This window comes from Uloborus diversus, chromosome 3, assembly GCF_026930045.1.
Source record: "Uloborus diversus isolate 005 chromosome 3, Udiv.v.3.1, whole genome shotgun sequence".
In the NCBI taxonomy this organism is placed as follows: Eukaryota; Metazoa; Arthropoda; class Arachnida; order Araneae; family Uloboridae; genus Uloborus; species Uloborus diversus.
Genome location: NC_072733.1, coordinates 96,925,692 through 96,951,344, shown reverse-complemented (window position 1 = coordinate 96,951,344; position 25,653 = coordinate 96,925,692). Strand labels below are relative to the sequence as shown.

The window sequence follows — 25,653 nt, the reverse complement described above, 5'->3', positions numbered from 1 at the left end:
TCATGTGAAAAATATTTTTTTTTTTCACATTTCAAATGAATTTCACATTGCATCATCGATCCTTGGTAATAGAGATACAACTAATAAAGAAAACATCAATGTTTGAAATTTAAACTTTGATGGTATTGATTCACAAAACAAAAAAATCCATGATTTGAAACACCAATGAGCTGGAGTTTTTTTTTTTTTTTTTTGTATTCATGTACTTGTACTCTTATTAGTTACCTCTAACAAATTTTTTTATGGTAGGCAGTGTCTGTATTTATTAATTTTTGTAACCAAGATGTATGAACAGTTCATGCAAAGTCAATAATTTTAATAAATTCTTTAAAAAAAATAAATTTAAAACATTGTTTTCACCTGAAAAATACAAAAAAAATATATATATATAAATAAATGAATAAATAAATAAATAAATAAATAAAATAAAAAAATAAATAAATAAATAAGTAATAAAATAAAGATGTAGTTTTCAGTTTTTGAGGCTGTCTAATTAAATCAATTAGGTAATATATTTCAAACTGGATCATACAAGATTTTTTTTTAAAGGGTTAAATATTTAACAATTAGAATAAATAGATTGAGTCTCTGCACACCTTTTTAAGTTAAACAATATATTCCCAAAATGAGTGTTATGTTCTGGACTATGAACTGTTCAGAATTTTTATCAAAAATGCAATAACGTTTGTATAGATAGTTTTGTTTGTAACTCAGTTTTTCCTTTCTTTTTTGACTAGACTGACAAGACGAGTGTCACTGTCATAGATTTGCTTAAAACACCAAATTTAAGAAAGAATACTTTTTGTTTGTACTTTATTTGGTAAGTATTTTTTTCATTTGTTTCTGTAATGTGAGAGAATCAATTTGAAATGTCAACAGAGCGTGTGAATATCCATAGTTAAGGGCAGCATGAATATTTTGTTAAACATACCTGAACATATAAATTGTTTGATATTATTATTTTTTAGTGATTGTTTTGAAACAACAATCTAACGTTTTCCAAAATATTATAATTGCACAAAGCAAAAACTAAATATTAGCAGGTTTGGAATGGTTTTACTCAGTGTAGTGGTTTTAACCAGTTAAAAGAGTGTCCAAAATGTCTCAAGTGGGTTAAAACACTTAAGTACCTTTTTGATAATTTTTTTTACAAAAAGAACGTAAAAAAAAGGAGATAAATTTTAGCTCATACTCAAATACAAGTAACTTTTTTTTTGTTAATTAGCTAAGTTTAAATTTTAATATTGTGTAACACAGCCTTGCCAACTTTTATGGATTATCCATAAAATTTATGGATGTCACTTGAACTTTATGGGCTTATGGATAGACTCCTGATTTTTATGGATTTTAACTACAGTTGACTTCGGAACCGTTTTTTCAATCAAATCATAACTAATTGTTCAAAAAAATCCTACAGAAAAAAAAAACTCAGATTCGCATGAAAAGTAGCTAAATATAGCGTTCATTCCGTTCCCCCAAGCTACCTCCTAAACACAATTCGCCATTTTGCCTCGTCTTTTCTTCAGAGAATGTATGCAGCTGCAGTGTTGTCAGATTGTGTCAAAATCGTCCAATAAGGTAATTTTTCCTCCCTAGCTGCTGGCAGAAGAAAACTGTTTCGTTTCAATCCGCTTGCTCTCTGGAAAGATCCGGCAACCCTAGCCACTCCCAACTTTCTTTCTGTAAGCTCATTGGTCAACTCAAGGATTTTTTGATCTGTGGGTTAAGAACGCGGCGGCGTAGAAAGAGTTCTGAAATACAACGTATGTTTATGTTTTATTGCGTTGTGCAAATGGAGTCGGAAAAAACAAAGAAAAGTTATTTTCCAATGTACAAAGAGTCATATACTGTTGAATTTCAGCATTTAAACCGTCTGAGAAGGGGGGGGGGAATATGTGCGCTGCAAGATTTGTGTGAGTGGCTTAATGATTTCTCACGACGGTTGAAACAATGAAGATCGCCATGTGACTGAACTGGTTCATTTGATAAATGTAGAAGCAGCCAAGAAGAGATTTTTAATGAATTTAAAAAAAAAAAAAGCCACTGCTGCTTCATTCAATTCAGCTGCATTTTCTTCACATGCTGAAGTTGCTGATTTTGAAAATGTTTTTCAAATATAAATGCATCTTTTTATCTCGTAAAATGTGAATAGTAGTATTCCATACAAATAGTTTTTTTCTAACTTGAAGCATCATCTAGCATCAGCATTTGTTTCATACAAGTTTGCGCAATACAGTAAATTGATATGTGGTTTCTGTATTTGGTGCATTATTGATTGGACTTGAGCTTCTAAAAAATTTTTACCCCCCAACTTGACTTTTGAGAGGTTGAAAAAGTAAATATCTTTTCAAGGAAGAGAAACTGTTTCAGGTTTTTTATTATGCACTTCTAAAAAATTACTATTGGCTAAATTATATGAATATTCATTTTCATATTTAGTTAGATTTTGAAAATTTTCCATAGACTAAAATTCAATTTAATTTAAATATTGCAATTACTTAATAAATTTTATCATATTCTTATATTCGCGAAAAGTTTTACTGATGCCAGTTTTGAAAAGTTGGCATAGTCTGGTAACAATTAACTAGTTAACTGTATCGTTCATTTCCGAAACAATTTCTGCTTTTGCTTTGAATAAAGCTGAAGGATGATAATTTTTCTACACTTACTGATGGTTCAATACATGATTGTAAGTTAATTACAATTTTACAAAATTTATGATTTCAATATGTTTCTATAGTGATGAATACCTAGATAGAGCTTTCATTGTCTACGATAATTCAGGGAGAAAAAATATAAATAGTGTCAGTGTCAAGTAGAGATATCCTGCAGGATATCTTGCTCAGACAAAACTTCAAGCTACAAATTCTCTGTCAGACAAAACTTTTAGTTTGAAAACTTAATTAGTTAACACGTTTTATACAGAAGAATTCAATTTCAAGGAATACCATAGTTTGGAAATTTTTGAAAACATTCAGTTGTATGGCGTGTAGAAATTCCATTAAAGGAAACAAATGGCAAACAGATCATGCATAGATTTTTTTTTTCATCACATTTTGTGGCCTGAAAAACTTTTCTGAAAAAGGAATGTTATCCTTCCAATATTCCTCTCCTGACATATTGCTGAGGGGAGGGGGGAAAAGTGAGCTGAATAACTTTGGTCATAAGTGTACCTTAGTGTGGTCCTTAAAAATGGACTTTCAAAATCTTTGTGGGGCACCTTCTCATTTTGGTTTATACCCTAAAACAGGAGTCCCCAACTTTTTTCGCTCAAGGGCCACATTGTAAATTTTTAGAGCAAAAGTGGGCCAGCAATTTAACAAACAATATTTCACTTCAGATGCTTTAGTTAACTCTAGCCCCCCCCTCCCCCATGCGTCACTTGCGATTTTATTTTAAATAAGCACTTAGTAGCATGACTGTGACTAGGATTCACATTATTAAGCCAAGGTACAACAAGATGGCCGTTTTTAGCTGCACCTTTGCCCAGTGCCATATTTTTGCCTTTTTTTTTTTTTTTTGAGGACAGGCAATAAAGACTTGCCGCTGCCTTACCCATCTGCTTCAATTTTGGATAATAAAATTTATTTTATAGAAAGAAATGAGTGAATTTATAAAATGTAAGATATGTTTAACACAAATTCTTTTATGTGCAATTTATTGCTTTGAAGAAAAGATAAGATACCAAAAGTTATAATTCCTTAAACGCTTTATGCAGTCTTTGAATCAGAAGAAGGATGAAAGCGAGGGTATTAAGTCATATCCCTTGAAAAAAATTTCAAATTGAAGTTTTAAAAACACAGTTTTAGTCAGTTTCTTGTGGTGTTAGTGATGTGTTGGTGGACAAAAATTTCAGGTTTCACCTCTGGAAAATTTTCAAAATTCACATATGAATTCGCATGTTCAGGCAATTTTAGTAAAATCAAAGGGAAAGGAGTTGCAATTTTCTTTCCCAAATTACTTTTTAAACATTAAGTCAGTATTAGATTATCTTTTGTGAAGTCCAAAGTTTTTCTTTCTTACAAAATAGTTTTGAAAATGCAATTTTAGATTACCTTTGGTGATATGAGAAATATTCAGATGCTTTCTTCAAAAACTTATTGAGAATGAAGTCCCTGAAACACATTTCAGGACACCTTTGATGATGATAGAAGAATGGTCTGAATTCAAGAGCTGTTCCAGCAATGTTTTGATATTGAAGTTTCAAAAACACAATTTGAAGCTATATATGTTGACACGTTTGGAAAGGGTCCCTTTGAATCTCTCCCCCAAAATCCTTTGAAATTCTAACCATCAAAACATCATTAAAGGATTTTTTTTATAAGGGGAAATAACATGTCCTATCCTCCAGAATTTTTTTGTAATTAAAATCACAAAAATACAATTTTAAACTATATTTGGTGACTTAAGAGAGGGAAATGAAAGTTAAAGACTCTCCTCTAGGGACAGGCAATTGCCCGTTCCTGCCTCCCTCTGGCTAGGATCATGCTTAGTAGTGGTTTGAGATTTTCTTGGCTTTGATTTCTTTTCAAATGCTTAAAAATATATTTTTTATCAAATGAAGAAAAAGTCGTTTTCAGTTTGAAAGCTTCTGGTGGGCCGGAATTGGCCTGCTGGCCATAGGTAGAGAGCCCTACCCTAAAATAAGACTTCCAGGAAAATTTCAAACTGAAAAAATGTTCTCAAGGGGTTGCTACTAACCAGGAAACATTACGATCAAGGAAATTCAAAAAAATTCCAAATTGGTGGCATTTGAAAGAGCATTGGAAAACACGTTTATGGCACTGAAACTACGTGCCCTCGTGACCACGTTATCGAAATATGAGGTCTTAAAAATTGCCGAAATTTTTAGTAAAGTCGCCAAATTTAGCGAGTTTTGTTCAGAAATGGAAGGTACGGCGCGAATTCAACATCTGCATCTGACAAGACATTTCACTTCCATATTTGGTCACCACCAAAGCGCGTGAGAAATATCGCATTAATTCTTTACTCGGGTTGACTACGATGGCGCGGGGTGTCGTGGCACAGACTGCGGCATTGAAATTTTTAGGGGCTTGTGTTCTGGGATATTAATGTGCAACTGTATAGGGGAAAACGGCACCGCCCGAAATATTTGTTTCATTATATTGTGAAAACAATGGAAATATAATGTATATTGACTTCAAATCATATTTTCTTTTATCGAATCCCCTAGACCCCGAGGGGAGTTCCTTCAAACATTTGTTTCCAACTACAGAAATGTGAATGTGGGTGTGTCTTTTGTTGCTTTTCGAATAACTAAAAGTAATTTTCTCGAATAATTTAATTTGAACCTCCTCTCTGTAAAATGTTAGGGAGAAGGTCAAGATAAAAATGTCTTTTAGCATTTTAGGTAGTAGTAGTTGGTGTAAGTAGATTTTACTTCACCAGTTTTCGTGGTTATTATTATTGGTGAAATATATTTTATTTCTAAACAAGTTTCGCATGAGTATTAATTATTTTTTCTTTTAGGTTCTGTGCAAAGCTAATTTGTTTACTTTAGATGATATAAACTATTGAAAAACATTCAAATTCAGAAATTTTATTGAGCAAATTAATATTAAATACAGATCCGACACATACGAAATAAAAACGAAAGACGTTTATGGAAAGGAAAAAAAAACATGCTACTGACAAATGTGATACTGAACAAAAAAATGATTAAAACATAGAAAATCGTGGCACCAGGAATATTTTATGAACTTAAATTTCGTACAGGAGACGCAACGGTCAACTTCTTGCGGAAAACAAAATTGCAGAGGTGTTTCAAATGGAAGTGGCCGAGTTTGTAGTAGCCCAGACTTGTACCACGCATATTTTATCATGTCCGAGTATTGTGGTGCACTAAACTGGAAATGAATTAGCGACTGCAGTTTCAGGATGTTGTCACGTTGAAAAATATCTATTCCTCTCTCCATCATTGCTTTGTCGAATATTCTCCGCGCCAACTGCTTCCAGGATCTGAAGACTCCAACCTCTAAAGGTTGAACTTTTGCAGTAGCACCTGGTGGAATTTTTTTTAATTCAAAAGTCGCAGCGTCAGGGACCGCTTCACTCAAGATGGAGTCGTCACAATACTGGGTTAGAGAATCTGCCACAAGGTGAGACTCATCACCAACATAGGGGAAATAAACGTCTTGAAGCCATCTCTTTAGCAGCACTTTCGTGACTTTCCCTAATGAAAAAAATTTCGTTTAAGTCAACTTTTTGCTTTTGTCAATACCAGAAGCTAATCTGCTTCACATACACGGAGGACCCCGAACAAAGAGCATTTGCCTCCGAACAAACACACGAATGATTTACAACACAATGAGAAGGAAAAAACATTCAGGGCACAGATGGGAATCGAGCCCATGACCTCCGGTATGCGAAGCTAGACTCCTTCTTGAGAGCCACCGAGGCCCCAAAGAAACATTTATTAAAGCTTTTGAACAACTAAATTAAGAATTTTCCACTCACCAGACTTTGTAGCTTGGATGCTCAAATTATTAGGCTTGAACATTGTGTGTCTTGAAGAATGATTAGCATTGGTGACAGCAATCGCCCATCGGCACTAATAACTGACTGAATAGTATAGCTATGAGTCATACTGTGCTTTGATTGAGCAGCAGCTTCTACTTTCTTCACTTCTCGTGTATCTAGACTTCTGCCACTGTGCATCTCCTTGTGGAATCCACTTTGGTCTGAGTTGTAGCAGTTGGATGGACTACTTGTTGTACTTGGACATATTTCAATGGTGAAATTGAAGATGGCTTGTTGTCGTTCAGCTGCATTCTGTGCAGTGATTCTTCTGACAAAACCCGTGATTTTTCATGACACAATGTTGTACCGAGTTTTAAATTTATGCACCCAAGAGCGACATGCTTTGAAACCTGTAACTTGTTGCATAGAACTATGTTTCAATGCCCAAATACGTATATCTTCGTCATGATGGGATATCATTTCTCACGAGCTTCAATGAACTTCTGATAAACGTGATGAGAAATATGTTTACTTTAAACGCTTCGATATACTAGAAAGAGTGCTTTGTAGTTGTTTCTCCCAATCGTACAACTGGGAAAGGGATGTCACGAATCTGAAGCACTTTTTTGCTGTAGCTAAACTCAGTCTTTTAGATTTTCCAGACTTCCAGTACTCTACTGCCCGTTTCTTGTCTTCTGTCGTAATAACACGCAGTTTATTTCTGTCAGAACTTGGATGATAGCTAGATGCTGATGATTTTTGAGATGCTTCTTCTTCGCAGTCTTCTAAATCACCACTTTCATCGCTTAACACATCATTCTCTCCAAATTCGTCAATAATAAGATCTTCCTGCACCTAAAAACTAATGCTTCTTGATGCAACCGTTGTATTAATTAATCCTAAATTTTGTGTTAAATATGCTCGGTAAAATAATTTAAATATTTATAAGAGTATACATAAGATCATAAATACAGAGTTGCATCAAAAATCAGAACGTTTCCCCAGGAAGTTTAAATAAACTTTTTAACAGTTGCTAAGCTATGCATACATTTCGGGAAATAAATTACACACAATGGTTAAAGAAATGAAATTAAGTGCAGATGTAATAGAGGTGGAGTATTATAGTTGCTCCGCAAAATGGCAAGGAAATCCATTGGAAAAATTAATAAACAAAAAATAAATAAAGTTTGGCATCAGTGCAAATTTTTAGTCACAAAAGAAAGTTCTTTCCAGATGAAATGTTGGAAACTATCAGTCTCTCAATAAATAATGTATCGAGAAGTGTGTTTTGCAGAAACAAAGTATCGTTGAGGTGCTAGCGATAAGCAACTAATAGGTTTGTCAACACATAGTGTCGGGTTATGTGCTGTATTGTACGTTATGTACACACATATTTGTAACTTTATTTGATCAATTGACATCCTGTTTCTAAAACGGTATTTTTTATTTTTTATTTTGATTATTTCCAAAAATTCAAACTACCAATGGTACCAATTAGTTCTGATTTTTGACACTTTACTGTAGTAATAAAGCAAATTAAAATATACTGCAGTGAGAGGTTCCCCGAGCTTAAACTTTTGGGAAAGCAAAAATTCTCAATTTACCAAAAGAAAATTCAAATTTTGCCGAGTGATAAAATACGAGTATGCGCAAATAATAATGTATGAAAAGTGACTTTCGGGAGTTAAAAAAATTGTAATTATGTCCTCTAATTTGCCGAACTGTCAGACGAACTTTGTCAAATAAGGAAAATTTTTGGGAGGTCACATTGGCCTCCCATCAGTGCGCTCCTAACTGCAGTCAACAAGAACGACCTCCTATTACTACGACCGATCTGTCATAGGGTTCAAGCACAAAATCTCGTTTAAAATTCCACAGATGTAATGATATTTTAGCATCCAATAGAACGTATTAACTGAATACATTTGAATATACCGTTCAAAGTTTAAACTTTTTTGTTATTCTTAAGACTGTCTGTTAAAAACTTGATGTTTAAAACTTTTATGCTTCTGCGGGTGAAATATTTCTACTGAAAGAATTTAATTCGATGATGAAACTGTTTTGAAAAAAATATGATAACCGTAGAAAAACGGTAAACACACTTTAAAGCCTTTTTTTTTTTTGAAAAGTCGTAAATCTGAAGTTTTCAACAGTATCTAAATACGAAGAAAACGACATTTTTAAAGATTTCAAACCATGTTCTCAAATTAAAAAAAAAGATTTCTGTCAGTTATTTCCAGTGTGTTTTTCGTTATGTGTATTGTTTTCAAGTTATGTGTAAGCCCTCTAACAAGTCACATTAAAAAAACTGTATTAATTTTTATTTTGCTCGTATATGAATTCCCTTGTAACGTGAAACATAATTGGTAAAGTGACTTCAGTATTTTTAAAAATGACTAAATAACATGCAATATGATATGCATTTACGTTATAGCGACTTTCAGTTGCAGTGACTGATTTTTTTGAACTACAGGAGTTGTTGTAATGAACGTCGACTATAAAATTTTTGATAAGAATCTGTTATGAAGTAATTTCCGACATCGTTAGTTTTGCTGTGCAAATTTTTGACATTTACTATCCGTTTTTTTCTTTTTTTTAATTATTATTATTTTCGATTTTAAATTAAAAATTAAACATTTTCGCTAGCAGTGGTCAGACAATAAAACTTCATGAATGATAATAACTTTTGAAAAAATAAATAAGAGCTGGGATACTAGAATCCATGATCATTTTCTTTCAACATCAAAAACTATCCATTTTATTTTCAATACATAAGCTTTAATAAGCATGTTTTTTTTTTACTTATTCATATTAATTCTCGTACATAATAATTAATTACTTACAACACATTTCATAACAAGAGTACAAACTTAAATTAGTTAAGTAAAACACACTTGAAATGCACTTAAATTCTGAAATGCCTTATTATCACGATTACAAAGTTAAATCCTACGTTCAATTTCATTATAAAGTTGTAGCTCCTCTGGATAAAGCTCTCTAGTTTCCATTTCACAGGCTTCATAGTTACTTTTTAATTTTACTCACACAAGTAAAGGGTTAATTCAAAACATCGTTTACGCGCTTTGCAGATGACCAGAAATGGGAAAGAGAGTCTTGCTAGACGCAGGCGATGAAATCACGTGGTATTTTCTATTTCTTGCCAAGTCTTTAAATTTGGCGAATTTTCGTCAGATTTCGACAGACTTTGACCCCCCATATCTCAACAACAGAAGGACGAGGGCACACAATATTTGGGTCAAATTTTTTTCTAAAGATACTCTTTCAAATGCGACCATTTTTAACTTTTTTCATGATTACTGAACTCGTGATGTTTCCTGGTAAGCTTCAAAGTTTTAAAAAATCCCCATTTTTTGCCCAAAATTTGAATAAATATTACATTAAATAAATAAAAAAATAAAAGCCAATACCTACTACTAGATACAGTATGGTTACATTTTCTCTTTTACAAAGTCAATTCATGTTCAATTTTAATACTTAAACAGGAATTTTTATCATCATAAGCTCTGAACCCAAGTCTGCAACAAGTATTGTCTTGACAATAACGCCTATGTGACAATCCATTGATAAATGGGTTATGGCTGTTAATGTTGGGAAATGTCAAGTGCTACATTTAGGGCATGGAAATAAGTGTACAAGTTATTATTTGCAAGGTTCAGTCATTAGTCAGGCAGACAAAGTTACTGATCTGGGGGTCCTAATAAGTCAGGATTTAAAGTTTAGCCAACAGTGCAGCATTGCTAGCAACAAAGCCAATAAGATGCTTGGGTTTATCAATAGATCTATTTCAAATAAATCTAAAGAAGTTCTTCTGCCCTTATATAGAAGTTTGGTAAGACCCCATTTGGAGTATGCTGTTCAGTTTTGGTCTCCTTATCTTAAGAAAGACATTAATGTATTGGAAAGGGTTCAAAGGCGGGCTACAAGGCTAATAAGTGGACTTTCCCACTTAGATTATGATTCCAGGCTTAGAAGGCTAAAAATGTACAGTCTTGAGCAAAGAAGAGACCGAGGGGACATGATTCAGCTGTTTAAATTTATTAAAACGAAAGATGTTACAAGGCTAAAGTTTAGCACTGAAAACAGGACAAGGGGTCATTGTTTTAAGCTATTTAAATCTCAGGCTAACATGGATATTAGGAAAAATTATTATTTTAGCAGGGTAGTGGAACCTTGGAACAGCTTACCGGAAGAGGTGTTAATGAGCAAAGGAGTAGACAGTTTTAAGAGGGCCATTGATCTTCACTGGGGATTGTAAATTGACTAGGACCAGTCTAGCTGGGCCCAGAGCCTGTTGCTGGTCGACACTTTTGTATTTGTATTTGTACAATGTAAATAAGTCCTCTATTCAGTGCCTCAAAATGAAAAGCAGAAAAATACTGTTAAAGGTTAGAAAAATTAATTCTCAGCTGATGTTTCTTTGACTGTTTTTAGGGACGGAAATCTTTTAGAAGACATTGTAGGTTTGGTAGTGGAACTATTTATTGACTACAAATCATTTCTTCAAAAAAAAAAAAAAAAAATTAACATTTCCTTTTAATAACAAATCTTCAATCCCAAACAGAAGAAGCAGTAGATTAAGCTGTTTACCATATAATTTTAATCCAGGCAAACTAATAATCAAGTTTGTATTTTCACACAACTTTTGTAACCGCAGGGCTGCAAAAAGATCATGTGTCCTAACTGAAAAAATGATGAACAAATCATTTCTTTGTATTACTCGGCATTATTTTCTTGTAATTATGCTAGGGGCATATGTAGTCAGGGTCCAATCAACTGGACCTGAAATATAGATGTTAATACAGTTCTAAATATTTGTAGAGCTCTATCAATCACAGTATTTTCAAATGCTGTATTTGATGTTTCAATTCTTGAGAAAGTGATCACTTGTGCATCAATATCATAGAGTTTAATAAATATCAACTTGAACAGTCATGAGATGTCTATAAAATTTTTTTAGAGTTCACCATTGCACTTCTTGGGGGAATTTTCAAAAGATATGAAGAATATGATTCAGAGTTGTGGGGGGATTACATTGTGCTCAATAGATAGGAAAGGAAATTTACCCTCAAAAAATATTAATTTAGAGATTTTTTTAAAACTTCTATACAAGGAAAACCTGGAATTTGTAATGTGTGCTCACTTCTTGTAAAATATTACGTGAAAAAATGATTTGCAGCTCTAAAAAAGTAAAAAAATATGAAATATTCAAACATAAAGTATGCTAGTTGACCCGTACTAAGTAATCCTGCTCGACATCAGGTATTCAAAAATCTGGTCTTTTAAGTGGTGGTTAAGTAACATTTGAATAGTAGCCGAAATGTCACCTGTATATAAGACGGTGGTGTACCATGTTAAAATTAATGCATTTTTTTTTTATTGATTTTAATGCAAAAACACAGTTATGGTTCAGAATCCTGTTCCCAATGAGCTAAGATAATATATTCATGGACATTTGAATCCGAATTCATCTGAGCAAAATTAGTCATTCAAAAATTACATTGTCTGGTCCAAAGGAGGATTGATCCATCAATCAGCTTTATGGACACTCTTACCAACTGAGCTAACGGTCTTGTGTTTGTTTATGAGTAGACTTTGTTAAGAGGTGTATTTATTTATGCAAAAAATTATGTAGAATCTGTAAATTTTATTTCTACTCTTAAAAGATATTTGCATGCAAAGGATTATATTTTTTATTTATTTATTTTTTTTAAAAGGAGCATTTATTTCATTTTCATTGAATTTTCTTCATCTTATTAAACGAGTACTAGAACATCTACATAAATGCAGATTATTTTGAAAATAAACCTGTATTTTAAAGTCTTGACCTCAACTCATTTTTACTATTTAAACTTTACTCAATGCATTCAGTCAGTGTTGTAGTTGGGACTAGGAGAATGCTGTTCCCCAAAATATTCAGTTTATTATTGTAAAAATTAAAGTAAATTGGTTTCACACCACACCATTTTTAAATAAAATAAACGTCTGCTTTATGAATTAAAGCAGGCGCAAGTAATTTAAAGAGACCATTTTTATCTGAACAAAAATTCACCAACCATGTTATCTCTTCGTATGTTCTCCCAAATATTTTTTTCAACTATACCACTGCTTCTTGTTTTTAAAAGTCCTGACCCTGTTGTATGTTTTACTTAATATTAAAGTTTCCGCATTGAGTGCTATCTGTAAATGCTCAAATGTTTTTTCTGAAACAGTAAATTTTAATAAGACTTTATTACTATTATATTTTTAAGAATGCAAACGAGTGAGTGGCAACACTTTGAACTGGGCACAAAACTCATTCAATCAATCTCACTTGCTAATCAACCATTGACTCTGTGTTATGTTGCATTCAGGGAGGTTAAATGGGAGGAGATAAATCTTTACTATGTAGAAGTGGCAAGTTCGTTCACTTTTTCCAGAGGGCGCTGTATGTGCACCGCTCCCGACAATCGCAGCAGATCAATGTAAATGATGCTAAGTTTCTCATTTTTTTAAAAGCAGCTATTAAAGCAAAAAAAGAAAAAAAACTACTGGAAATTGGTTATAAAAAGGGGCCAATATAGTGGACGATGTACGGCTTTCGTCCACAGGAAGTTAGCGCAGTATTTGATGGAAAAATTTATTTTATTTTTCATCACCAACTTGCCGAATTCGTCTGCTATTAATATTGCGCTGTGCGATGTTTTATTTTTTACGAGTTGGAATGTTTCTATTCCTGTAAATAATTGACGAAATGAGAATGTAGTAGAATTAATTACGTAAATACTTTTTTTAATTAGTTGTAAATTTCGTGACATGTTTCGAGAACTAATTAAAGCGAAATAATTTTTTGCTTTTACGACCTTTAACAGATAAAAATAAATGTTAATGTTCTATTTACTTAACTTCAAGCTGATATTGATTATAATAATTTACTCACTGCTTAAACAGAATTGTTATCATTATTTTTTTATTATTGCATTTTTTCGACAACGAAATGGGGAAAAAAATCGAGAAACCTTATTCATTCAAAAAAGTTATACCTTGGAACGCTTTTTTGAGATAGTTTGTGGGGTTTTCTGTTGAAATTAATCATGTTTTTGAAAATTACAATTTACTCTTTTTGGACATGTATTTTTTAAATGAAAAAGGTTTCCCGATTTTTTTCGATTTGGTTGTAGAAAAAAATGCAATAATAATAAAAAAATAATAATAACAATTATGTCTAAGCAGTGAGTAAATACATGAATAAAATGATTATAATCAATATCAGCTTGAAGTTAAGTAAATAGAACATTAACATTTATTTTTATCAACTAAAGGTCGTGAAAGCAAAAAATTATTTCGCTTTAATTAGTCCTCGAAAAATGTCGCGAAATTTACAACTAATTAAAAAAAGTATTTACGTAAATAATACTACTACATTCTCATTTCATCAATTATTTACAGGAATAGAAAAATTCCAACTCGTAATAACTAAAACATCGCACAGTGCAATATTAATAGCAGACGAATTCGGCAAGTGGGTGATGAAAAATAAAATAAATTTTTTCATCAAAATACACCGCTAACTTCCTGTAGACAAAAGCCATACATCGTCCTCTATATTGTCCCCTTATTACAACCAATTTCCAGTAGTTTTTTTCTTTCTTTGCTTTAATAACTGCCTCTGAAAAAAAGAGAAACTTAGCATCATTTACATTGATCTGCTGCGATTGACAGGAGCGGTTCGCCGACAGCGCCCTCTAAAAAAGTGAACAATTGTTGCCACTTTTACACTAGCAATCCCGTAGGACATTTCTCTCCTTCTTCCTACTCCGTGGTTGCATTAGAGCCCTATCCAGTTACCATCAAATTGTTCTATCTTATCAAAGCTAATTATTTTCTATGTGTGCTAAATGTTTGTAATAAGTAAGTTTCATTTGCTATCTTAGAATTATCTGATCAATATGGACTCCAACATCTATGTCACAACACTAACCACCTTTAATTTTTACAGGATAGTGATTGCTTTTGTCTACTATGGGTTGTCCTTAAACACAAATGACCTAAAAGGTGATATTTATTGGAATTTTGCATTTTCTGGAATTATGGAGTTCCCTGCAGCTGCTTTCTGCTTATTTACAATGGATCAATTTGGAAGAAAGAAACCTTTCATTTTTTCTTTTCTTGTTGGAGGAATATTCTGTTTGGGCTGTATATTTGTTCCTAAAAGTAAGAATTGGTCATAGTATAGTAAAAGTCTAATCTACAACATAACTCTTAATGTAGTCCATTGCTGCTCTTAATGTTATTTGCTTTAAGTACTTATTTTTCATTACATTCTTTGTTTTTGAGTTTAGTTTTTAGTTATTTTTAGTTTTAGTGAAACATTCTTTGAAAAAACTTGAAACAGCTTTTTCCTCTTAAGATTTTTTTTCATCTAATCTAGTGTTCTTTGTATAATCAAGTTGCAAGAAGCAGTTCTAATTAAGTGTTGTTTTATAATTGGAAAGTAAATTAATTACTCAGAAAAAAATAAATGTCAGCTTTGAGCTTAAAAAGAAAAACATATCTCAAATTCAGACACTATGAAAGTTTTTTTCCAGTTAAAAAAAGTATATTTAAACATTTCAGGCTATGCCCTAGTCAGTACTGCTTTCTCTATGATTGGAAAACTCTTCATAGCTGCTGGTTTTCGTATAGTTTATATCTACAGTGCTGAAATATTTCCAACAGTTGCAAGAAATATTGGAGTTGGATCTTGTTCCACTATGGCACGAATTGGATCTACAACAGCACCTTTCATGAAAGATCTAGTGAGTAACTATGGGGAATTTGTTGATTATGAAAATTCTCTGATTTTGAATAATATATTTGAAATTACAAATGCAGCAATGGTACTACATTTCATTAAAGAAAAGAAAAAAAAACTTGTGTTATGACAAATATATTAACCTTGTTTCATCAAGTTCTCACATGATATGATTTCATTAGATAAAAATAAATTTTATTAAAGAAATTTTTAAAGGCTTTTCCAATTAGATCTGAAACAGATCTATCTAACCAATCAGAGCTATCTGAAACTGTTTCCTCAACACATATATTTCATCCCCCATAAACTTCTTTTAAATTTTACTTTCTTATATTTTAGAGTAAAATCACTGACCCATCAGTTCCATTAGTGACGTATGGAATTCTTTCCATTATTTGTGCTGGTCTTTTGATATTGCTCCCAGAAACGAAGAATTCTCTTATGCCAGAAACCTTAGAGCAAGCAGAAATGTTTGGGAAGTGAGTATGAATCAGTTTTTAGTATGATTAAATAAATGTTAGCAGTTGTCTGCGTATATAATTATTTGTTTTCGATAATTTTAAACTAATTTTGGTCTTTTTGCAGAGGGGACCAGAAAGTCTTCTTCACAACACATTTTTGATACTTTTTGGGAGCTTCAGTTTTAATACTTGAGGCAAATTTCATTTAGGAATGTTTTTAGCATTCATTGTACTCTCATTAAAAAAAAAGAAAAATATTTTATAATTTGAAGTGCATAAGTGAAATGAAGAAGGAAATGTCCCTTCTGCAATGACAAATTTCATCACAGTTTGGCCCATACATTACTGAATTATATAATGGTCTTTTAGCTTTTAGTTTGTGCTTAACATACATACCTTACACTACAATAACTTTACCATACAGGCGTTTTTCATTACTGAGATTCACCTAAAATCAAATTACCCTTCAAGTTGATGTTCAATGCCTCAAGTAGCAAGATAATTTAGTCCGTCTTGTCCAGTTGCTGTCCTAGTCCTCCTTTTAAAATGATTCCCTAAGCTACTAAATTCCCTTTCAGCTAGTACCCAAGTCAAAAAGAGAGCATCAAGTAAGAGAAACATCAAATAAAGTTGCTTGTCATGCATCTCAATCAAGGTTTTAAGTATCTGTACTTTGTTCTTGAAACTTCTACTGCTAATGAGATAAGTCTCAAGCAGCTGTTTTAAATTATTTTAATTTATCCTGAATTAATCAAATGCATTTTTTAGAAGTTTTCTTCTTTATCTTTTTAAGAATAAATGCTTTTGTTTGTTGGTTTACTACTTCCCTCTGTATTATTTTCTTCACTTAATTATTAAGGCTAAAGATATATTGTTTTTACCGTTCAATTGGTTTTAATATATATATATATATATATATATATATATATATATATATATTTATATATATATATATATATATATATATATATATATATATATATATATATATATATATATTATATATATATATATATATATATATATATATATATATATATATATATTATATATATATATATATATATATATATATATATATATATATATATATATATATATATATTTATATATATATATATTTATATATATATATATTTATATATATATATATATATATATATATATACACTGGTGTGCAAAAATTAAGGATGAGACGGTTTTTTCAATATAACTTTGTACAAAAGCTTTCCAAATCAACACATTTAATACCGTAAGATCCCCAATACGTAAGGATGTGTGGAATGTAAGCAACACTTACTAAAAGAGAAATCATAGGGATAAAAAGAAGCTTTATTGAAAAAGTAGCATGGAGCGCAATGCAACTGAAGGCCGAAACATCTCTGTCATGGGTGTCCAGCAAGAAACATCCGATCTTTAGTAGGGGATATGATCTTCCCCGACTGCTAGGTAGGTTTCACAGCGTCTGCCTATGCTGAGAATGAGGGTGTCAATGAGTTGTTGAGGCATTGCTGCCCATTCGTCTTGCAGCGCCAATCGAAGCTCCCGAATCATTACTGGTGGTAAGGTACGAGCTGTCAAGCGTCTGCCTAGAAATCCTCACTCTCTAAGAGCTGATTGGCAGCTACTGTGCGAGGACATGGTGCATTGTCGTCCATGAAAAGGAACTGCGGAACCATAGCGCCTCTAAAAAGACGCACATATGAAAGAAGAATCTCGTTACAATAACGGGTCCCGTTGACTGAACCTGCGTCGAAGATGTGAAGGTCTGTACGACTACCAAGCATGATGCCTCCCCAAACGAGAACACCGCGACCTCCATACCTGTCCCTTTCAATGATGTTCAAGGGATGATTACGGCTTCCCCGCTCTCTTCAGATGAGTATGCGATGAGAATCGCTACTCAGACTGAATCTGCTCTCATCTGTAAAGAGTACTCGTCCCCATTCATTGTCTCTCCAATTCCGGTGTTCCCGGCACCACAGAGAACGCCTTCTTCGATGGGCAAGCATTAGAGGTACACACCGTATAGGGCGTTGTGCAAAGAGACCACCACCGTGCAGTCTTTTGGCCACGGTAAAACGCGATATCGGTCGTCCAGTCGCCTGTGTCGTGTGTCTAGCGATTTCTCCTGCTGTCTGCCGCCTGTTTCTTCTGGCCTGTAAGACAATATACCGGTCATCTGCAGGTGTGGTTCCTCGTGGACCACCACTACTGAACCCCCAGATAGCTGTTCCTGTAGTTTGAAATTGTCTCCAAAGTCATGAAACAATGCTGTGAGCAATTCCGAACTCTGCAGCCACACTTGTCACACTGCGGCCTTCCTCCAACTTCCCAATGATTCGACCTTGGGTAAAAGTATCCAGATGTCGTCTAACAGATTGATTATTCGCCATTTCTCGCTGAGGCAGCAACTCAGTGTGATTTTAACTGCTATACGGCATGCAATCTCTTTGCCAGAAATACTGATCTTACTCCGACAACATGCTTTATACTATTCAGACACTCCCCCGTTACGTCTGCCTGCATATCTGCGCATGTGCTACCGTACATCACCTTACTTAATCTCCTGATTGGGCTTTCTGTCCGCTCTGCCTCTTCGTTCAGCTGATATTCTAATTTTTCGACTTCGTCCTTAATTTTTGCACACCAGTGTATATATATATATATATATATACATATAGGGAACTAGTTTTTTCCAAACAGAAAACCATATTACACTGAATTTGCCTATAAATCTGAGATATACTTCGTCTGGCACTTAAAACTTCTTCTTTGCTCTTAAGAATTTAGTTTTTGTCATTAATTGTCGATACAGTAAAACCTGTGAAGTTGACCACCCTTGTAAGTTGATCACCTGTCTAAGTTCACCGCTTTTTTCAGGCACGGAATTAGCCATTATCATATAAATCAACCTTTTAAGTTGATCACCGGTTTAAGTTGACCACTAAAGTAGTGCACCGCAAGTGGTCAACTTACACAGGTTTCACTGTATATATTCTTTTTCAAGTGATAATATTGTGCTATTTCATTGTAAAGTGTTTTCTTATGAATTCATGAAACCATTACATGTGTCGATATAAAAATGGGTGCATGTAGATTGAGAGAAATGTTTATACATTACAAAATATTTTATAGTATTGATGTTTGGAAATGTGACCATAAAGGCTTATGACAGACGACAAATTTAAAACCAAATCTTGGCATCGTATTAGCTGTTCAATGATTTTTTTTTTTCATTAACAGCTATTAACAAGCTTTTGTTGAAATTGTAAAATAAAAAAGCTGAACACATTTGGGATTTACATCTCTCATTTAACAAGGACAGTTGCAATACCTTAAGCATGTTCTAGTTTACACAAGTCTGAAAGGTAACTTAGTCTCTGTATCACATGTCCTCAGAGTCCTACTGATTCAGGCTCTAACCTGGATCTTTAAATTTAATAAGCCAAGCCATTGGCATGTGCAGTTAGTTATCTCTGGAGTTCCAAGTCTATCTTTATCATATCATTAATGTGGTCAAAAATTGGGTGCTATGCAGAAATATAAATTTTTAAAAATGCCATTGAGTTAACAGGAAGCACTTGTGTGGTAGTGGTGTAAGTAATCTGAAAAACTAAGTTATATTTGGTCATAAATTTATCTGTGATAGATTTCTGGCAATTAATGTCATACTTAAGTATTTGTTACAGGGATAAAGAATCAATTACAAACAAAGGAATCTTAGTTGGTGAACAAAGACGGATCCAGAAAGTATTCAAGGAGAGGGTGATTGATTTCAGATACTTAACCCTTCCTTAAAGACTATCTCAATTTTTTTTTTTTTGACCTCTATTTCTAAAAAAATCCAGAGAGCTGTACTGAACCTCGTCCTTAACGTCCTCAATGGTGTCCTATGATTGCTTTTTTTTTTTTGGACTTCAATCGAAAAGACTTTACAGGGGAGAAAGAAAAAAAAAATAAACCATCTAAGATCGTCAAAAATTGAGTTTATTGAGTTTTTCGAACTTTGAAAAACTTTATAAACAAAATTCCGATTCTTTTAAGAGATGTGCTACAATTGGGATTTCAAGACTACAGTTTTGCTAAAATTCAAAGGCAGATCCCTGTTATTCGTAACATTATTGAAGATGATCTTATGGTTTGGAACTTCAGTATCAAAAATATGCTGAGGGAGCGTTCCTACATCTTGGCTCGAGGAGATGGCGATCGCCCCCATCACCCCTCCCTTGTATCCGCCTTGTTGGTGAATCTTGTGAGTCTTGTACTTTAATAAAATGGCATTTGTCCACAGCTTGTAAACATGTGAAAATTTAATTGTTTGTGGCATTACATTTCTCCTCCTTTCTTTTTGTAAAACTTTTTTCTAAACAATATCTACTTGTTTTTTCCTAACAATTATTACTTTCCGGGTAGACAATTCTGTGGTTAAGATGCTGTTACTGTTTTATTGGAGCACTGTCCTAGTCCTTGTAGTATTGTCTCATAAAGCATTTTCTGAGAGCAGTAATTTACTATTATTTGTGGAATCATTTAAAATACTTGGTCTTTCTTCTTGGTTATAACAACTATCTGTTTTATGATCCAGTGAAGTTACTTTTTTAGAATATTCATTTGTATATTGCTTTTTTAACCTATTTACTTTTAAAAAAGTTAATTTTTTTTTCTATTTTCCTATAGGGCAGATGAAAAGTTAGAACTTCATGCATACTCTAAAATGACAATTACTTCATCTGAATGACCTTTTTATCATTTTGAAAAGTAAGTACAACAGATCTCTAACCAAGTAGTCAATAATGTTGACTGTAAAATATTGTTATTATTTTCCATTTATGACAAGAGAATAGGCACTTCTATACCTAATGTTCATGGATTGTGTGTCAAAGTTACTAAAACAAAGGTAACAAAGATCCTGTATTTCTTGTATTTTTCAAAAAAAAAAAAAAAAAACCTACATTGTCCTGTATTTTGAATTTGTCCTACATTTTGAATTTGTCTTATATTACTTTTTACAGAGCTCAAAATTGTTTTTGATAATTTTTTTTATATATATTTACAGCACAATTGCTGCGTTCATACCTCTGTGGATATTTGTCATAATAATTTCAAAGTTTTTGTGTTGGAATTTTTTTCCAAAGGAGAACATTTTCCTAGGTGCAAGTTGGGGGACTAAGGGTCAATATAAAAAGATTATTATTTCTGATTATTATTATTGGATAATATATGAAAACAGAAGCTTGCAAAAACTTGTTTCTATATCATACCATTAATCTTAATTTTATTTATTTTGGCATGCTACAGGAAGTTTATGTTCATTATTAGATTTTATCATTATACAAGTGCTCTTGAGCTGTACTTAAACTATGTTTTGTTCAGTGTGTTTATAAATAAAAGCATTCTAGTTTCAATGTTCTTAATTATTATTATTTTTTTTTTACAGAACTGTACTAGTCTCAAGTGCTTTCAAACAATTTGTTCCTAGATGAAAGATCTATTTCATGAGCTGTTACAAGATTTATACATATATTTATAATGTACATATACAATATATATATGTAGTTACATCAAAATAAAGATGTTATTTTTTTAATATTTATTTATTTACAAGCTGTGTCTCCCAGATTTGCACAGTCAAAAATTTAAGTTATGTTACATGACGCTTGTTAAGCAATGTGTCTTTAATAAAAGAAAAAAAAAAAAAAACACTGTCATTCAGATGGAACATATTACAATGACAGTTCCTAGAAATTCCCATTGAAATTTTCAAATAACTTCCTCATTTTGTTAATGTACAGTCGACTCTCTCTAGCCTACTGACCTAAAATCCAATGGGACTTCAGATGTAATCAATGAAGCTTAGTGTTGAGTATAAATATAGCATGGCAAGGTCATTGCGTAAGTTGAATTTTAGAATATATATATATATATATATATATATATATATATATATATATATATATATATTTTGTTTAATCCACAAGAAATGTTAATAATGCTGACCAGTAGTGTAAAAATTGAATCTGGTCTTAAAGCATTGTTACAAATCTTGGATTTTATCTGATCATATGAGTAAATTTCTCTGGAATTAAGCATTCTTACAAAACCAGAAAAAATAAGTCATTTACAAAAAGACATTTTCATGAATCAGCTTTTTGAAAATGAAAAATAACAAAATAAATTCTTTAAAATGTGCAGAGGTGTTGCTTTAAGATTTATTTCAAACTGATTTTAAAAATAAATATTTATAAGAAGTTTTTCGAGGAAAATGTAGCAATTTTGCTTTTTAAAATTTCTGTGTGAATTTGAAAATTTATTGTATTTAGATTCATTTATTTTTCAGACAATATTTCAAATATAGTTTTAGTTTAATGTTTTGAAACTTTATTTTTCACTTTGACTACAATGAAATAACTGACCATTACAGATAAAAGTTTGATGAGCTTTGCGGAATGTCATTCAAATCTAGGTATTTCACATCTACACTTTGCTTGACACCAATTAAAATCCAAGAAATCATTTTGGTGTAGCTAACTTACACTAGCGTATTAAGAGAAAAATCAAATTTTACATACAAAAGGGAAGAATTCACTAATGTATATTCTATTCATATGCCGGTTTTATCAATAAATTCATATAATTTATGTATATGATGGTAGCATTATCATGAATTCAAAGTATTTTTAGCTTTACAATTATGAAAGGACTGAATTTAAAATGAACGCAAATAATTGCTAGTTAAAACTTATTTCATGATATGCATTTATAATTTCTCAAATTTACTTTTAAGTCAAACAATCCACTCAGAGGAGGGTGCAGTCTAAATACATAGACATTTGCCACTTTTCTTTGCTACTTTTTTAATGCAACGCATAATAGCCTTTATCAATGCTGGAAAATAAGCCGCATTTATGATGTTGATCCAATATCAAAAAATATTTTCTTTCTCTTATCATTTCCATGCATTAATAACATATTTTACATATCACTTCTGAAAACAGTTGGATGGTAGTTTTGTGAAAACTTTTTTTTTCTGGTCTTGCCTTTCAAATTTGGCTCATCATATTCGCAGGGAATCCAGTCAACTTTGTTTTCCAATCATCATCTAAAATAAGTAAGATTGTGATTACGAAAAAATATGCTAGAGAATATAGCTACTAGCTGCCCTAAGGCAGAAATGTTCTGTGAAATATTTGATTCAATAACCCTAACATTCATATCAAAATTAAACATATTCAAAGAACAAAAATAATAAAAAGATTTGCTTTAAAAAAATATTTTATAACACATACAAACGTATAATAATTTCACTGCTTGTTTCAAGTCTGACTTAGTTGTATCTTAAATTATTATTTAAAATTGTGGGAAGTAGGAGAAAAAAAAATTTGAACATTTAAAATATTTCATTTGATTGTTTTCGTAAACTCAAAATGTCAGACCTCATGAATTAAAATAGTACATTTCTTTCCATCTCAACCATAAGCAGGTTTTTTTTTATTTGTTTATTTCATTTTTATGAAATTCATCACTTATGGTTTTTACTGTTTTTGTATATTTCATTCCTCCAAAATGAATGTAGCTCCTCTAAATGTCAAGGAGCGTTTTCACGCCTTTAAAAAAACTCTAGTAAAATCTTTAAATTTATTTAATTTTAAGTATTTTTATTGCAAGAAAAAAAGATGTAAATTCTTTGATATTCTAACAGGAATAAAAATTGCAATAACAGGGACTGATCTTAACTGTAAACAAGCCTAATAAGACAGCGTGTGATAGCTTAACTTGCACAATCTCTATTTTCGCAAACATTAGACCTAGATGCATACTTTCAACTTCAAAAAAGGGTCAACACATTTAATAACATGTTAAATATTTGAAGTGAAAAAAAATGTGAGTTCTTTTTAACTTTTTATACTGCCTCTTAGGCCCTTACAGTTATATTTTGGAAAATATTGTCTGCTGAAAAATAATAAAACAATAGATGTGTAATAGGTATATGCAACCAAAATTCAAGGTCATATGTTTCCGTTTAAAATTCTAGCTCACAGAGTAAGGATCGTGCAGAAGATAAGATTGGAACATATCCCCCTTTCATACGAATGACATGTTTCCGAAGTATAAGAAAAAAAATCATTGCTATTGAAAAATACTAAACCTAACTGTCATCAGAGCTGTTTCAAGGACTTCTGCCACCTTAGGCTTGATTTGAAAATACTGCCCCTCCCTCTATGGCACTGTGTCCTGACTTGAGTCCAAAGAACATGAAAGTCATGAAATATATTTTTTTAAAAAAAGGTTCAATAAATAAAATATTTAAAGGTTGGGGCAAAAGTCATGGCAACTATTTTTTTCTTCAAAATACCAGTTCGGTTGGAGAATTTGACATATACACTATACAGATGAAAGGACAAAGTGTAACTACATGTCACAGCTTGAAAAGAATAAAGACAACTCAAAAAAGCAACTTTTTCAGGATATTATTTTCTTAAAATGTTGCAATTTGTAATTTATTGTTTCATTCATTAACAGTTCCTAATTTTTGTAATGCCTCTTAAAAAGGTTAATAATATTCTTTTTGTTTGTTTAATGCAGTTATTGTGCTAGCCTTTTAGGGTCCTACAAATTTTAATCAAATTTAGGTCAAATTAGGTTTTAATCAAAGTTGCTATCCTTCAGCAACTTTGCTATCTGTCATTCTTCAAAACGTGTAACTTTTCTGTCACATGCCTTTTACAGAAAAACTTTAAGGAACAATTCATTTAACAATGCTTTTTAATTTTATCAAAAATATATCTATTTAAGCCTGCCAGCAATTTTTTAATAATTTTTATTTTAGTATATTTTTGGTTCACAATATGTGAGTTCTCACCTCTGTGGCATGTCACACACCGTGTGAGACTGTTTAGGTTGCTTAATAACATGTTTAATTAAAAGTATATACTTATTTATTTATTATTCCTTTCACAAGTGTCTCAAATACTAATTGTTTAAGTATATTTAATTTTTTAATATTGTGTTTTAATAGGATAAGCAGTCATGTCACACAATAAATTCTCGCCTCCGTTACCTAAACACAAAATGCCATCCCTCATTAACACGTGGCAGTAGTGGCATCACATTTTATTTTCCATGATACAAGGGAGCCTCCTTGTCTATTTTCAGCCATAAAAAAAAGTTGCGAGGTTTTTGTCGAAAAACAAGATGTATTTTGCTTTAAAAACTAAGTTAGGTTATTGTGACTTCTTACCTCCGTGAACTTGAATTTCAGGGATTTAAATTAATGTAAAAAAAGAAGTGAACATGTTTTCATATGCTTAACACGTGCAGATTGCAGCAACGAAGAAACAAAATATTTTCTTAAAAAGTGTATATTAATGGAAAATTCCTCACCTCCATGACATACCTTATAAATGTCATTATTTCTGAGGTGAAAATAAATGATGGAGGGGAAATGCATCAATATTAGGCATTCTAATAGGGATGTGTCGTTCATGAAATGAACGACCGTTCTTTTGAACGGTGAGCAGTTTTGAACTTTGTATTGATGCACTTGTGATAAAATCGCTTTTTTTTTTAAAAGTTGCATTCATCTTCAAATTTTTAACTCTAACATTCAATATCAAGCGATTTTTAATAATCATTATTACTGTTGAATTTTTTCCCCGTTTAAAAGAGTGTTGCGCTTTTTTTTCTGTTCTCACTTGTACTGTGGAATAGTTTTGGAGCTTTCCAGTATTTAAGGTGTCTTTTTTTAGAATTAAGTTATTATTTACTCTGGCTAAGCTACTGATACATTTGTTGTTATTTTTTCGTTGTACATGGTCTATATATACAGCGCTGTAGCTGAAAAATTCTAGCTGAAATGGAACCTCCGATTTTTGGAATGGAAAACATGTCTTACCATTCGGCTACTGAGAGATATCTTAC

The 25,653-nt window shown here is 32.0% G+C and overlaps 2 protein-coding genes across 6 annotated transcripts in view; one reads left to right on the top strand and one right to left on the bottom strand.

The window, feature by feature from the left end:
- The window catches only part of LOC129218130 (organic cation transporter protein-like), a 69,948-nt gene extending 48,645 nt beyond the window's left edge, over positions 1–21,303 (top strand). For both annotated transcript variants that reach the window (XM_054852341.1, XM_054852340.1), the window contains 6 exons: positions 738–820; positions 14,477–14,691; positions 15,094–15,275; positions 15,611–15,750; positions 20,413–20,493; positions 21,173–21,303. In XM_054852341.1, the coding sequence (XP_054708316.1) occupies positions 738–820; positions 14,477–14,691; positions 15,094–15,275; positions 15,611–15,750; positions 20,413–20,473 (681 nt within the window). In that variant the 3' untranslated portion in view covers positions 20,474–20,493; positions 21,173–21,303. The remainder of the gene's footprint in view (positions 1–737; positions 821–14,476; positions 14,692–15,093; positions 15,276–15,610; positions 15,751–20,412; positions 20,494–21,172) is intronic.
- Positions 21,304–21,932: 629 nt separating this feature from the next.
- LOC129218279 (organic cation transporter protein-like) overlaps positions 21,933–25,653 on the bottom strand; it is a 230,253-nt gene continuing 226,532 nt past the window's right edge. For 3 of the 4 annotated variants that reach the window (XM_054852512.1, XM_054852511.1, XM_054852510.1), the window contains one exon: positions 21,933–22,834. The gene's annotated coding sequence lies outside the window, so the exon portion shown is untranslated. The remainder of the gene's footprint in view (positions 22,835–25,653) is intronic. The other variant, XM_054852514.1, reaches the window with a different exon arrangement.